Genomic DNA, 16,023 nt, shown 5'->3' with positions numbered 1-16,023 from the left:
GTCACTGGTAGAGATGATGCTGATTTGATGAGATCTGAATGGAAATAAACTCTGGACTTGAGTTCTTAAGACCTCTGTTTTGATAGCTGATGGCACTGGCTACAGCTGCTTTCCATATGTCTCTGTATAATAGTAGGATATGTGTGTGGGGGGAATATATATGTGTCAAATCAAACACCATTCAAGCACTAATTCTAGAGATTTTTCATGCTCTAAAGCAAGAAAGTCTGAATAAACTCAACACTGTATTTCATAGATCCATCAAATGGAAATAAAGCTTGAAGCCTCTAGGAAATATAAAAAACTAAACCTAGGAATATAGACCTGCTCAGAACTCAAACAAAAGGGAAAATGTTTTCAGTAAAAAATGCCTAGGTTTCACAACATATACTAAAAAATGCCTAATGACAGCAACTATGCTATGTGAAAACAGATGCTGTAATACTAGTATAAAAATCATCCACCCTATATAACTCCAGGTAGCACTCTTGACTCATGACAACTTCTTAGCACCATTTGCTATCTTTCAAGCTCAATATAACCATCTCACTACAAAGAAAAGGCACTCACGAACGGCATGCTCTCTTCCGAACAGCTCTAAACAGCTATCAGGAATTTTAAGGAAATCAGAAATTGCACCATGATTAGACTCCCCTTTTCAGGGCAGTACTTCAGTTTATCAAAGTAATTTAAGAGTAACATCTGAAACTGTACTACCACACTAGGACAGTAGTGTGATACTAGTGCGATTGATTACTCTCCTATCTAGATTCGCTGGCTGAATATGGGCATAAGTGATTGCCCAAGATTTATTATGTGGATCAAATTTGGTACTAAATAAGTTTTTCAGGGTCTAGCAGAGTGGAAGTGTTGTTGATATCTTTATGCAGGAAATATTAACTTACTGAAAAAAAAAAAACCATCCTCCCCCCTCAAACGGAATTAAAAATGCTGTATCTCCATAAACCCGGTAACTGCATCAATGAAATTGGTCAAAGCTGCCCTGAAATGCTCTGCAGCTACTCTCTTTCATGATCAAACTGGGCAGACAGACGTTACAAGTCTGACAGGTCCTCCTTCCAATACACTTGCTGCACACTTAAGAAAAATTGAGAGTTAGTTAAATATGCATTTCTCAAGCTGCATGTTTGCCATTGCCATATACAATTCAATGAATGAATAAACAAACAAGCATAATAAACCAAACAAAAAACCCAACTGCCTGACAAGACGAATCAAGCAGAACTGTGTAACCTTAGATTGACACCATTCTTAAAACAGGCTTGGAGGTTGAGTTTACGGCTTTAAAGCAATTATACGGTCCCCCTTCCATCCCTGTTCTTATCTCCTGTCATTGTAGAAGAACAGAATCCTCACCCCACTGTAAGAGTGGACCTGAGTACACAAGAAAGACCATGAAGAAGCTAGCTGATCTGAAAAACAGATTGCATTTAAATACTGAAGCGCTTCATCAAAGCACAGGAGCATCTTTAAGGGAGATAAATCAAAAAGATAAATAGAGACCTGAACAGGTGGAAAGACAATTCTGTTACTTACCCTCAGATCTTCCTTTGTGTTGAAGCTATCGAGAAGCTGTTGGTAATGTCTATCAGTCATTTGTCGCAAGAGTGACAACAAACAGGAGACAAATTCCCCCTATTCAGATAAGTCAAAAATAGAAATATTATAATGACTTCTGTGCTTGAGCTTAAACTGTCATATTATAAGCACTTAAAAATAATTAACAAATACAAGGGAAATTATCTACAATTAGGCATAAGCTCCACATTTTGTGAAAATACATGAATTTAATTATAAACTTCTTTCCCATATGAAGAATGATTTTTCATCAAATGCAGTTTACTTGCTTAGCAAAATATTTGAAATAGCTCCAGAAGGGCTAAACCAGTAAAATTTTGATTTGTGATTTGTTTCCCATCTATCTGTTTTTAAACAGATTATTTAGTCAACTCAGTTTTGAAACAAATATAAACAAAAATATTTTGCAACAATTCTGGGAAGAATGTTCTTGTTGTCTTTTAGGGAAAAAGTTAATGGAGTCAGCTGGGAACTTTTCGAAACATTTTTCATCCCAAACCCCAATATTTGTCAAAAAGAAAACTCATTAATTCAATTGCAATTCATTTAGGTTCTGAGAAACTGAACTTCCAAGATCCAAAATCAATAAAGATTAATTTTGAGTGTTTTCTGATAACTCTTTATATGCAAATGCATTTTTCTTAAGGAAATCCAAAGGTCTAAATCACTGACATCCTAAAGCAGAAGTTTCACTTTCACCATTGCATTAAATTCACTGTTTTTTAGTGCAACATTTGTAACACTGACCCCCAGAAGCCATGTCTTCCTTGCACTCAGTTTAAAGCATCACATCCATCTTGCAGGCTACCATCTAACAAGATTCCTCGCTGCACAGTGAAATGGTACCAAGGTACCAAAACTACTTCAGATGAAAGAAATGGTGCAGTCACGGCAGCGTATGCTGCTGCTTTGTGCAGAAAACCAGCAATATGTGGGCTTCAGATCACACTGAGATGAGTTTGGGACTACTTCTATGAGGAAGACTATATCTGATGGAAAAGTATGACAGAATTTTATCCAGTGTGCTGCCATGATACGTCTCTCAAACAGTAACTTATGATACATGCAGCTTGAAATAATGGTAACATACCGGAACAGACTCTACTGCTGTACTCATATTGAGTACTTTATCATACTTGCTCTACAAATAGTTCCAAGAATCTGGCTCCGTGTGTTGCCATAAGCTCATACTGCATGATGTTTCTACATAAATGTATATAATTGCCTTATGCTGTGCTCTGAGTCACTTCCACATTAAGTATTCTCTGAGATCCTGTGGTGACAATAACATGGCTTTTCTGATGCATAAAAAGAAAATTTTGCAACTTGAAAGCACTTCCAGAGTCTAATTTTTTGGTGGTGTGAACGAATTAGGCTGTCATGGTGTTTTATGAAAACGTAATCTGCAAGCAAGTGGATATCTTAGAAGAAACCAGTAAGCTCAGAGCTTTGCTACGCTAACAATCTAATACTACAAAACTTACTTCAGCTTAGATTTTCTTGTGATGGCCTGATATGCCACAGAACAAACTGTAATTTTTGAATTTAAAGGAAAAACCCCCAGACTCTTGGATGTATAGTCTTGCTGAATCACAGTGATACAAAGATATCTTACTACAGAGCTTGGTCAGCTCTATAAAACGCTTCATATGGTTTGTTCTCTGTAGGATAAAGTAAAACAAACAAAAAACCAACAATTCATTTCTTCCGCAGCTATTAAATGCTTCTGAAATGTTTGATCTCAGGAAATTCTTGTTTGAAAAGCAACCTTCTATCCATTAACTAAAACTGTTACAGTACAAAAACTGGGTAGTAAATTAATTAATGAAGCATATAATGAGATGTAAATCACAGAGCATAGTATGTTGTCTGCAGAAAATCTTGCCCCCTCAGCTCATGCTGGGGTCATATCCCTTGCCATATTAGAACTGATTTGCCCTTCAAAAGCAAACTTTGAACCTTTCTGAAAACAAAGCAAAATAACACCTCATTTTGTTTGATCAATGCTCATCATAGGCTTTTCTGTAAACGCCTGCATCTCAACCTTCTAATTCCCATGAAATGTTATAGCAGGTTGACCAAAATATCATTTGTTAATCTTCTAAATGCATCCTCCATGCTCTACTTCATGTGATAGAAATGAAGCTCAAATGCTCAGCCCTGACAACAACAAAATGCCTTTCAATTAAGATATTTGGATTTGTCCAAGTTAGCATCACAGATGCTGCAGGCATTTTAGAGCTGTTTTGTCATGTGAAAATGTATGCATTTTTAGAAGTAAAATGTTATTGACTGATACTCTTGTGTTTTCAGGAATTCAAGTAGTTTCAGAAAACTATTTGATTTGTCAACAAAAGAAACATAATGAAATAATTCCTGACCTAAAACAGTCCCAAGAGAAATTATGTCTTTTGGGTTCTTTTTTTTATAGTTATAATTTATAAGTAAATTTAATTTAAAAAATATTACTATTTCCACTGAAAATTAATAAGGTGAAAAAAAAGTTTTCTTTGTTCTCCTCATTTTCTGTTTCATAAACAAAATCTTGACATTGTGAATTGCGATGAAAAGACAACATTGTCACAAATCTAGTAGTCCACGCAGTGACAATTGTGAGGTATTTCATTATAAGAAACTTACAGTCACATCTTGAAACTGGAGGCGCATAGCAGAGCCTGATGATTGTGGTCGGCTGGTGATCTCTAGAATGGTCCTTAACAGGATATCTAGCAGGCTGTTTACAATCACATCAATTTCTTCCAGGACAGATTTTTCCTTAAATAGTAAATAAAACATTTAAGATTTTAGAATAGAAAGATGACCACAGTCATCTTTCATTTGATATCATTTTAGAAACAAATTATAGTTCTACTACAAATGGTACATTCAAGAAACAAGGACTATTCTCTAATTAAGATACTGTTTAATTCTACTGGGGTTTTTTTCCTCTAATAGTTTTCAATTAATTACATTGAACTGAAGTATTGAGGACAGTTACAGGAATGGACTTTGAATATGTAAGTTTTCATCAAATTAGCATAGTTCTGTTTTCAATTAATGTTTAGAAGAAAGCAGGAAATATTATAGGAGAAATTTTTGGGCAAGATTTTTATAGGTAACTCCCATATATTTTCTGGGGAAATTGCCAAGAGAGGCTTAAATTAAAAAAAGTAGAATTCTGTTTTCACACTTCAGAACTATCATCAGAAACAAGCAGATGGTGATCAACCTTCAAGACCTGTTTCAGCAGTAAGGACCAGCTACATTGCTTCTTATCAGCTGAGTAGCAAAAACAAATTAGTCATTTATGTAAGCCTACAACTGCTTGTACTCCACATCAATACAAAGGAGCCAAAGTGTTCACCACTAAAAGAGACCACAAATACCTTAATTACACATATGAAAACACTTGATGAAGTCAAGCTTAGTTACTTTTCCTTTTTAATTCAGATGGAAATATATTTTCCCTGCTTCAACAATGTTTTCTGTCTCCACTGCAGCAAGACAACTTAATCTGAGTGATTTTATCCATGATTTAAGATGACATTTTCTTTTCAGAAAGAAACACTTCATAATCAAATGCACACAACCAAACTAAAACTCAGCTGACAAACAGATCATTCAACTTTGCTGACGTTGAGGTGTGAGAGTGATTTACTTATTTATTTATTTTGCTTCCTACACACCCAAAGCATATTGTTTGTAACAAAACTCCAAATTCCTGTTTGGATCAATACGAGTCTAGTGTCATGGCTGTGTTCTCTGTTACTTCGTCTAGTACCAAGCAACTGTTAACTTTGCTGCTTAAGAAGGCAGACAGTATACAGTGTATTTAGGAACAGTATCAAACATGAGGACTCATGCACAAGTTACTATTAGAATGGCTAATGACCTTAATTTTCAAAGCTGCCTGACTGCCAATTCACTTGTTCTTTCAATCTTTAAATTATCTTGATTACCAAGCAATGAATTGATGCAACCAATCCACAAAAATCATATCAAAGTCACCAAATTGTTAATACTCTCAATGACTGCAAGATTACTAAAAACAGTAGCTGCATATCCTGAACATTACAGAGAGTTTTATGCAGATACCCACTCATTGTGCACACATCTGGCTTGGTGACTCCAAATGAAAATCTCCTGAAATTAAGACCAGACATGTAAAGCCTTTCTCCCAGCACTTTCTGTTGTGATAAGCTCTAACACTAACCCAGGAGCAGCTGCAATGAAAATGTTGTTACAGTGCCAAAGGAGCAAGCCACCTCCCTATGAAATCACTGACAGGCCAACTTTAATTGCTGACAGTGGTATGAAATGAAGAAACACATAAACCAGTTGTCACTAATGCATTACAGTGTAATGCATGGTGGCCTTGATATGCATGTACTGCACTAACTACAGGCAATGTTCGGTTTTAATTGTCTTATATCCCTTTGCCTATCAGAACTTATCATTATCTTCATATTTGCAATACACCTATCTAAGCTAGCTCTCATATGCAGCTTTTACAGATCAATTTGCAAATGCAAACATCAGAAACTGGCCACAAAGTTTATCAGCTAACAACCAAGTGCAACCACCCTTGCAATACTCAGATCAACCTATTTACCTATATCATCCCTGTGCCCCCTATGACTAATCAGCCCACATCTGAAAATGCCTCCAAGGGAAAGTGGACATTTTCTATCCAACACAACACTCAAAAAGTGTCAAAGCTTGGCAGAACACTATGCGCTACTATTAAAATGTTCCTGCATGGAAGAAAAGGCTCATGAGAAATCAAAACGACATGTTTATGCAGAATCATTACTCAGAGGACTCTTCAAAATGCTCCTCATCACAGTCCAGTTTGTGTCATTAAATGTCATTGAGACATATAAAGAAGTTCAACAACTTATGGAAGTGAAATGGTGTTTACTCACTGAGCTGTTCTTCTTGATGAGGCAAAATATGTTGCTAAGGATACGTGCGCACATTATAAGGTCCTTCTGCTCTTGTAAATGCATGTGGAGATGATGCAAAACTACTGGAAGAAGAATGTATCGAGAATCTGGAAAAAATTAAAAATTTTATGAGTATGAGCTTCTCATAGAATCACTTAATTTTAACACAGACAAAAAAATGTTTTCAGTCTAAACCAGTATTTCTGATAAGCAGAAGCTTTTACTTGCTTTAACCAACATTTTTTCATAAACAGAAGCTTTTACTGCATAATCATAATATTCTAAAGCAAATATTTGAAGAATAAACAATATGCTGAAAGTCAGTATGTCATATCATGATTGGAGAAAAACACCACTGTGTGGAATATACTATATCTAACAGAAAATTCTAAGGATTTATCAAACTGTCATGCAAAAACCTTAGCACAGTGACACTTGTATTCAAAACAATGTGAAATTATGTTCTAGTGTTCCCTGCCATGTGACAGCCAAGGTCACAACAAGGTTCTTCTTGAACTTACTCTACAAATGAGTTCTACTTTTCAGACAAGCAGTACTTTCAGATTTCTTTCAGGATTTTCAGTTTACCAGATTCCTCACTCCTACCAAGTATGAGCAACTTAGACTACTGGTATCTACACAAATTGATTTGCATTTCCTCTATTTCATTTTCTAAACACAGCTCTTTGGTGCTATTTTCAGTCCTTAATTGTCTCAAAATTATGCAAGAACTTCATTAACATGCTACTTTTTCTTGCTTCTTTTTCTTACAATTAAAGACAATGTTAAATGGGAAAAGCCTAATACTTATATTTGTGACAACACAGACCTATTTCCAACTTGATAACTGGAATGGGTATTACCAGTTTTAATTTTGTTGTTGTTTTTAGATCTTTTCCATAATTGAGAAATTATGTTCTCATAGAAATGTACTTGAATCATTTCCTCTATTAACATTTTAATGATGATTATATGCTACATTATCTAAATATATTCATCTACTCAGTTCCTTTGTTCATTAATATAATTCTTTCCTAAAAAATGTAGCTTATCTAGCTGGGAAAGTACTCCTTTAAAATAATTTTGCCAACCAGGTGTTGTTCGTGGATTAGCCTTTCTATAAACACTTCTCTCTTCCCCTCCCACCCCCCAAATATTTCCTCTATTTTTTCCACGAGAGAAAAAGATAGATTTATTCTGAGATTTTATTTGTTGAATGCTTCTTTCACTCACTGAAATATAGCACTAATCTTGGTTTTCTCATTAGTCCCTTGTTTTCATTGTCTAGTTATCTGTAACAAGACGAATCATATAGACAAGTTCATTTGTACACACTATTTAAGTATATTCTTGTTTTCAAAAAAAAGCTTGCCTGCTCTTTTTAAACAGGTGTTTCATGCTTATTATTTATTCAGGTGTTCACTATGTCTTCCTATGGAAGAAAAATATAAACAAAGACTGTATGGCAGTAGGCAAAAGGTGATCAAGGAATCAATAGGCAAAAGGTGATCAAGGAATCCAAAACTAGTGGTACTGAAACTCAAAATTGGGAAACAAAGAGCCTCTATCCAGTGATCGCTTACTTCTGCAATTTTCCTTTTGTCTACCTAAAAACCAGAACCTCAGCAAAGTGTTGCCTCAGATAGTCTGAAATGTCAAGTGTACACAGCTGCCACTGACAAGATCTACAGGTTCACAGGGAAAGCGGGCAGAAAGTTGGCTAATGTGCAGACTTGTGGTTAGGGAAGTGTCAGCTTCTGAGCTTCACTGATAAAACAGCTTATTGATTACCGATAGATTAAAAATCAGAGCTAATGGCTTCTGCTGAAGTGAAAACGCAGGACTCTCCATTCCTATAAAAAAAGGACTTACTTCTAGACTACAGGGGATGAAGACTTTTCCCTGCTTTCCATTAGGCCTTACACCCATCAAATTCTTGACTATCTGGTAACCCATCTTCAAGAGAAGAGTTGAAGGGTTCATTGCATAAACCAGCCTGTGACTCTGTGGTTGGGGTACTCTCCCAGCAGGCACATGATAGGAAGCTGAATCCAGGCTGACAGACCACTGAACCTGGTCTTCCATTCCCAGGCAAATGCTCAAATCACTACTTAATTCCACATCTGTCACACAGCAGATCTAGCAGCTCCTTCACACCATTACTAGTCTAAGTCTTACCCTTTAGGCCATAAGTCCTCTGAGGACAGCAGGTCCTCTCTTGCAGCTACAACTCAAGTCCCTCAGCCCAGAACGTGAGGAGAAAACAGGAACAGTCCTGTGCCAAGGTGTTTCTTCTTGGATAACTCTAGGCAGCTTCCTGATGAGTACACTCAGGGTATGGTACCTTTTCTGAAGTGCCCACTACTCTGTGCACTGTTCATGTGTAAGCACAGCATTATGAACTCCATTTGGAAGACCAGAGAATCTATGTGTAGCAACACTTGACTTGTAAATAACCAACAGTTACACTAAGCATGGCCCAAAGCATCTCAGGCAAAACAGCATCTTCATTCAACTGTCTCAAGTATCCCATTTTTGCAAAAATGATCAGGAACTGTGTTTTACCAAGACCAAACAGATTAGCAAAAAGCATCTAACAATGGCTTGCAACTACACATGGGAGGGAACCGCACCAGGTACTGAATTAACCACTACATATTACACAGCTTTAGATATATTCCTTATAAGCCCATCATTTAAATAACTGCTCAGGTGGAGAGATGTAATGGTATTACAGACGAGGAGAGCTGGCATATTCACTACAGGCAATGTTCGGTTTTAACTGTCTCATATCCCTTTGCCTGTCAGAACTTATCATCTTTGTATTTGCAATGCACCTATCTAACAAAGGACCCTCTACCTCCCAAACAGAGGACTATGTGAGAAAGTTTGGAGAATGTAGCATACATTTGTCTCAGGTTACTCTTTTTCTTAAAAATTGCCAGCTGCAATGTCAGCCATTCTGTATAGGAAAATTAATGAGCACAAGGAATGGTGCAATAATCAGAACTCTTAGCCATCAGTCATTATCCCAGTTATTCTTCTGTGCAGGAAGCCAAATTAGCTGACTGTTTAAAATGCTAATACTTGCCCTTTACAAATATTATACTGAAAGAGAGGAAAAAAATCATGACATTGAGCTTTTCAAGTACATGCTCGGCATAGTTAGAAAGAGAGATTACTCTGGGCAATCTGTGTGACTTTCCAATGCAAGCTACATCAACATTAACATTAACCCACAGCACAACTTTCCCCCTTACTTTTCAGTTAGTTGTAAAGCACCTCCACAGACATACAAAACTTACTTTATTCTAGTGTATTTTAAAGATTAATTTCAGAAAAATGAAATATCCTTTAAAGTTACTATATCTGAATGGCTGGTCAAAACTTCAGCCTGCTTGGAAAAAAATTAGTGTAATAGAACATTTTAAACAAACAAACAGCATTCTCCTTGAACAGTGACATGTTTGACTGGTGGCAATTCCTAGAAAATTCTTCCTCTTTGGAGGAAGAAACCTAGACATTTCCACTTCACACCTCATGTTTTCATAGCTATTGAATTTGCAAGCTCAAAGTAGTGCCCTTAGAGAAAAAAAAAAACCAAATATTGGTGTTCTGCTAATTTTGCTAATTGAATCATGCCAAGAAGGACATGGTTCAGGAGGTGTTTCTCTGTTATTTGCCTTAACTCTTCCCATCAAAACAGATTTAACTCTTTTCCAAAGCAAGCTATAATAACATTTAATGCAAAAAGACAATAAACAAGAGTGCTACACTACCAATGTATTGGAAATTACAAAAGTAGAAAATCTTCCGGCTACAGGCATATGCAGGTCATCAATTTGGTCATTCTGCAAGTATCAACAGGGATGTGTCCAAAGAGTTACACCCAAAGTACCAGGTGACTGGAAGAAAGGCCAAGAGTCAAAAAAAAATACTGCTAGCTTTTATCAGCAGGAAAGCTGTCATCTGTTTCTTTTTAGATGCCCAATGTTGCGCATTACAAAGATGCAGAAGTAAATATGAAAAAATAAAAGTAAAGTAAGGCCTTAATACCCACTAACTTTTCACAGGAGCTAGGCAGATAACTTCTGTTGACACCTTTTAACATCTCTGTAGTCATTATCTTATAAGAGCTGAAGTTTAAAATCACTGAAAAAAGGTTCTAAGTAAGCTATACCAAAGCCTCAATACACAGCCATTTCAGACATCCTACCCACACATGATCAGTAAATACAATATATAACCTGCATTCTCTAGAGAGGCAGACAGAGACCAGATGCACTGAATACAACCGAAATTGTACTGAACGTCTGTGCTTGGGCACCTTAAATCAACCCCTGATGTTTGCTTTCAACAATATGCCAAATGTATCTCCCAATTTTAGCAAAAGCATAGCTTTAGTATCAGTTGATTTCTGCAGCAGTGGGAACTAATACGTTAGTTGTTCAGGCCCTTGCAGAAGAAAATGTGTGAAACTCCATGCTAAACTACTCTCACTTCTTTCCAAGAAAGCACCAGATAACAGAAAATGTTATCTAAGAAGTGCCCTCCTCATTATTAGATGTTTGAATAAATAATTATATCCTGTGTTCCATCTAGTTCCAATACGTTAGCTAGCACCACAGCTTGCAGCATTCATCATCTTCACTTGGGAGACAAAAATCAATTATTTTCACAGTGGCAAGCCTCAACTTCACATTAGGATGTTCAGTTCACTCTGCACATTAACAGTCTAGTGCAATATTTATTTCCCCAAGAGGATTTTAAAAGGACTTCATTCTAGGGATTGACTGAAGGAAAGTCTACATATAATTTTGTATTTTAAATAGAGAAAACATAAAGAGCAAGGAGACCAAGATGCTGATCACCACAAGACCCTTCAACATAAAGATGGCTGAAATCATACTGTACAAGTGTTTGCCTGAGCTTCCTATCAGGTACATTGGGAGCTTGTATTACTGCTGGATTTCTTTCACATCAGTTTCCATGTGGTCTAATAAATTTACAATTTATTTGTGTATAACATACCCTCCACATAAAACTTAACATGTAATTTTCATTGTGTTTATAGCCAAACCAATTCATATGACTCCTTAATAATGAAACTGGATTTGAATAAAATACTAACACTTCTACGAAAGGAAGCAAACAAAAAAGATTGTCATACAGCTGAAAGTAGACTTACAATTCCAAGGAAGTCCCCAGGAGCCCCTTACTTGGCATTAAATAACTCTCTTTAATTACATTTATTCATTTGGATCTTCCAGCTAGGCTGACCTAACTAACATAATGGAAGGAAAATGGAAATTATGTTACTTGGTCCCCAAGCAGTTTGGAAAATGAAAAATGTAACTTAGAGTGTCCTTATGATTGCTCCATGAATATGTATGTTATCATCTACACAGAGTATCAAAGACCTGATCAGTCAGCTGTAGGGAGAGCTAACTGTTCTGGAAGGGACTGCCGTGAAGACTCAGAAAGGAAAGGGTAAGCTGTTTCCACAACGAGAATGAAGCAAAGTAGCCAGGATCCGATACTTCTTACCCATTTCTTTGAGCTCATACTTTAAAAGTACAATCACTGAAAGCATTTTTAAAAACTAATGTTCTAAAATCTCTTTATTTTTCAGCATCTCAAAACATTTACGCATATCCCAGTGGTTTTTGGAGATCCTTCATCACTGTAACGTGTTTATCTTAGATGGTAAAAGTTGCTGTTTCTACTGAACTCCATCAGCCAATACCCAAACAGCTCTCCAAAGGGCTTTTGATGAGTAAATTCACACTTACCATAATTCTTTATATGTCCGTTATATTAATTCTTTTATTTCTAAATTAGTTCATCTCAAATTTAATATTTGGTCACTGCTATGGGTTTCACTTAGAATAGAAAAAAGAATGTCAGGCTCACCACCATACAGCAGCTTTTTCTTCCACATAGCAAATAACTATGCTATTATATACTATGCACCAAGTATCACTTGCATATGTGTAGCCTTTTTACGCTACATTAAGAAATGTATGAAAGTGCTGAGCTAGCAAGAGTTACACAAATAAGACTTAATGAATAAGCGACAATCTGTTTGCTGAACTGCCCCCAAAGGAGAAAAAAAAGAAAAAAGACCCAACAACCTAGTAAAGCTTTTTCCTTTACAGTTACTTAAAAAGCATTAGGAAAACTTCCTTCACTGACATATTGCCATTGGTAGATCAAAACAAAACTTTATTTTAAGAGTCTTTGTCTCTAAAATATAAACCAATAAATGTAACCAACTGTATTCTTGTAAATGAGCAGCTTGTACAGAGCTGTACTTCAAGAATTGTTCCTTAGGAAGCATTACTCTCAGCAATACTATTCCCTTCAGCACCTGCTGGCCCATGTAACAAGCACGCCGTTTGAGTTCTTTATCTGCAGGCAGCACAGGGTAACCTTACCTGGGTTAGTGTACAGGTGACTCTCTACAGTTTTCCCAATACTCTGCAGTTTAACAGCTTGGAGGGACTCATCCCCATGCATGACTGTTGGCAAGCTGCCCAGAGCATCATGAACCAAATTTGCCACTTCTCTTACATCAAAGAGCTTCAAAAGTTCAGAATAAACCGATGGGAAGGAGCTCAGAAACACAGCCTAGAGGAAAAGGGCAAAAATGGACAGTCAGATACTGAAGTATAGTTTCGACATTTATAGAATTTAAATAACTATAGAAATTTAAGAAACTGTAGAGGAATGCTTCATAGTTAATAGCTTTAAAAATGGTCCTATTTTCAGAAGAAATAGCCTTGTGTCCATTAATGGGCTTACCCTTGTGACTGTTTTCCTTTAAGCATTATCTAATGATTGTTCAGTTCTCACAGGAAAAGTAAAAGTAGAAAGTTCAACTTCAAACAAAAATAATTATACATGAAAAACACGTGTGAGAGGAATTTTTTTAAAGGATAACAGAAGCTAGCTGATATCAGAACAAACAGAGTTGAGTGGAGTTGTTTTGGATTAAAAAGCCTTGGTTACAGAAACAGGGGAAGAGGATGGTATATCTGTGAGCTGTAGAAGTTGGTAAATTACTGAAATAAAGATACCAGCTGAGTACTAAAACCTACAGTTCATCACGACTTAAAAGTTTTCTGTAAAGCACAAAAACTCTGACAGTTTTTATGGCTCAGATCCCTCAGTTTCAATGTGGTTAAACTAAGCTGTAAAATGCCCTAAACAGAGAAATTACTTTATTTGTATCCAGCAATATATTTATTATAATTATAATATAATTAAAAATTAAATATTAGATTCAGGATTATCTATGTCAAGCATAGATATATACCATAGATATATACCAACCAGCAGCTGCTGGTATGAAAATTTCACGTGATAGGACAAAAGGTATGAGGATGAGCTGAAAGTGTCATTTTGCCCTAGCAAAAAAAACCCAAACAACATTTTCTTTCCTGGGAATATAGGTAAGGACATGCATACATTTTCTGTGTGGGATGTGGAATGTGGCAATAAGCAAGGCATGATAGAAAACTTACCTGTAGTTGAGATAAAGCACTAGCTCCTCTACTCTCTTGAGAAAGGAAGAAGCGTACTGACATAAGAAGCTCTTGAATACAGCAACGAAATTCCTCCTCATTTTGTCCACCAGTGGCAATAGAGAACAACCTTCGAGACTGAACTATATATTTAAAGATGTATTCCTGTGCCTACAAATGTCAAAAACAGAGATAACTCATAAAAACGAACCAGCTCATCTTCAAATAGAATACATGTAATAATTATGTCATTCAAATAGCAAGGGTCTGAAACAGGACACCATGCTATTTAATTTTGTCAAATCTTTCTAATGAAACACTAACAACATTTCAAAAGCACACACTCAGAAATGCTCTTCCCTTGCCTTTCATAACCTCTACAAACCAGGGAACACTTGTATTTTTAACAAAAAACTGCAAAATCTCAGCACTGCCTCCCCTCCCTTACCCCTTGCATGTCTTTGGCTACAGAAACATATATTGCATAAACATACAAGGCCAGTATAAGAAATAGGCTCAAACTTTTGAGCTGTTCTTGGAATTTCTCTGTTTGTTCAAAGTTGTTTTCCTGTAAACTGTTAACCAGATAATAAAAACCAAACGAGCTTAAATTTTATTGCAAAACTGTTGGAGTGTAAATAAAAATACAGTCCTTTCTTATTAGCAAGACACCTAAGAGAACAGCTGCAGAGAAAATCACAGAAGGATACCACACTGATACTTTTTTCCAGACTGTAGCACCTGTCCCAAATGGGATTATTGTGTTGTACAACTCAGCATGACTCCATGCTGTGCTCTCTTCATGGTACAAAATGGGACAACAAGAGCAACCAAACACACCATTTTCAGTAGAATTCCCCAGTGTCAGGATTGAACCATCAAGTCAGCATGCATGACTGTCATTTAGGTTCTGTTATGCAACAGATGTTCATACCACCAGTTCAATCTGTATTAGATTTCGAAGACCTAACTCCTACTCATGTTTATGCTCATTCAGTATGGAACATAAAAGCTCCAGAGTCTAGTGGTAGTAAGCTTCATTGATTAATCTAGTGACAGAAGAGAATGATGAATAAACTACTGCACTGAAAAAGTCTGCAGCTTCCTAGAATTACTACTACCATTCCACCATTTATACATACTCTGTTTCATTTCCCAAGTTAAACCTGTTGGTACTGTATGAATACATCATTCATAGACATAATTGCTTTAATCAATTTTTATTACCTTTAGTACTTCCTGTATGTGCTCGTGCAGCTCCACTTCAGTGACTCGATCAATATGCCACTTTAATACTTTTATAAGATCTCTAGAATAGCACATCAGAAAGTATTATAATACAGAGTGGGAAAAGGGTCAACTTTGCACATAAAATGCATTTCATATGAGAAACACTGACAAAACAAAAAATATATGACTAGATTTCACTAAACACTACAGACCCAATATTACACTTAGTTTTCCGTCTGCTGACAGCCACCTAGACCTCTGATGAACCAGAGAACCAGCTTTACATATGCAGTAGAATGATTTTGACAGGGATACACAAGCTCAGTTAAGCCAGAAGACTCCCTGCCAGCATGGGGTAACTCTAGCTATATTCCATGTGCTGTTCTCATTAAACTGCATTGGTTTAAACGGATCTCTAAGGTAGCAATAAATACAGAGAGTAGAGCAGAGTAAGTGATGCTTATTATTGCAGTGCTCTGTGCAGATGGTGAGCAAGTTGCAGCTGGATGGTGTTAAGCCTCCTATGTTTTTCAAAATAATTCAAATAAAGAAATCTACTGAAGAAAAAGATTTAAAAATTAAGCCAATGTTAGAGCTTTAGCAAGTAACCTTCTGAGTAACTTAATTTTACTCTTTTTTAATGGCATAAATCTAGGCATTCATACAAGCACTGCACTTTATTTCTAATACCGTTTAATTTAACCTAATGATTGATTCTGCTT

The 16,023-nt window shown here is 36.3% G+C and overlaps 1 protein-coding gene across 1 annotated transcript in view; it reads right to left on the bottom strand.

Annotated features, from left to right (window-relative positions):
• DOCK4 (dedicator of cytokinesis 4) overlaps positions 1-16,023 on the bottom strand; it is a 254,581-nt gene that overhangs the window by 63,503 nt on the left and 175,055 nt on the right. Inside the window, 6 exon segments of the mRNA XM_030479015.1 lie at positions 1,558-1,656; positions 4,240-4,374; positions 6,525-6,652; positions 12,983-13,175; positions 14,072-14,242; positions 15,299-15,380. Of these exon segments, the coding sequence (XP_030334875.1) occupies positions 1,558-1,656; positions 4,240-4,374; positions 6,525-6,652; positions 12,983-13,175; positions 14,072-14,242; positions 15,299-15,380 (808 nt within the window).

Source organism: Strigops habroptila, chromosome 3, assembly GCF_004027225.2.
Source record: "Strigops habroptila isolate Jane chromosome 3, bStrHab1.2.pri, whole genome shotgun sequence".
NCBI classification, from domain to species: domain Eukaryota; kingdom Metazoa; phylum Chordata; class Aves; order Psittaciformes; family Psittacidae; genus Strigops; species Strigops habroptila.
Note: the sequence above shows the minus strand (reverse complement) of the source record. Positions and strands in the feature narration are given on the sequence as shown.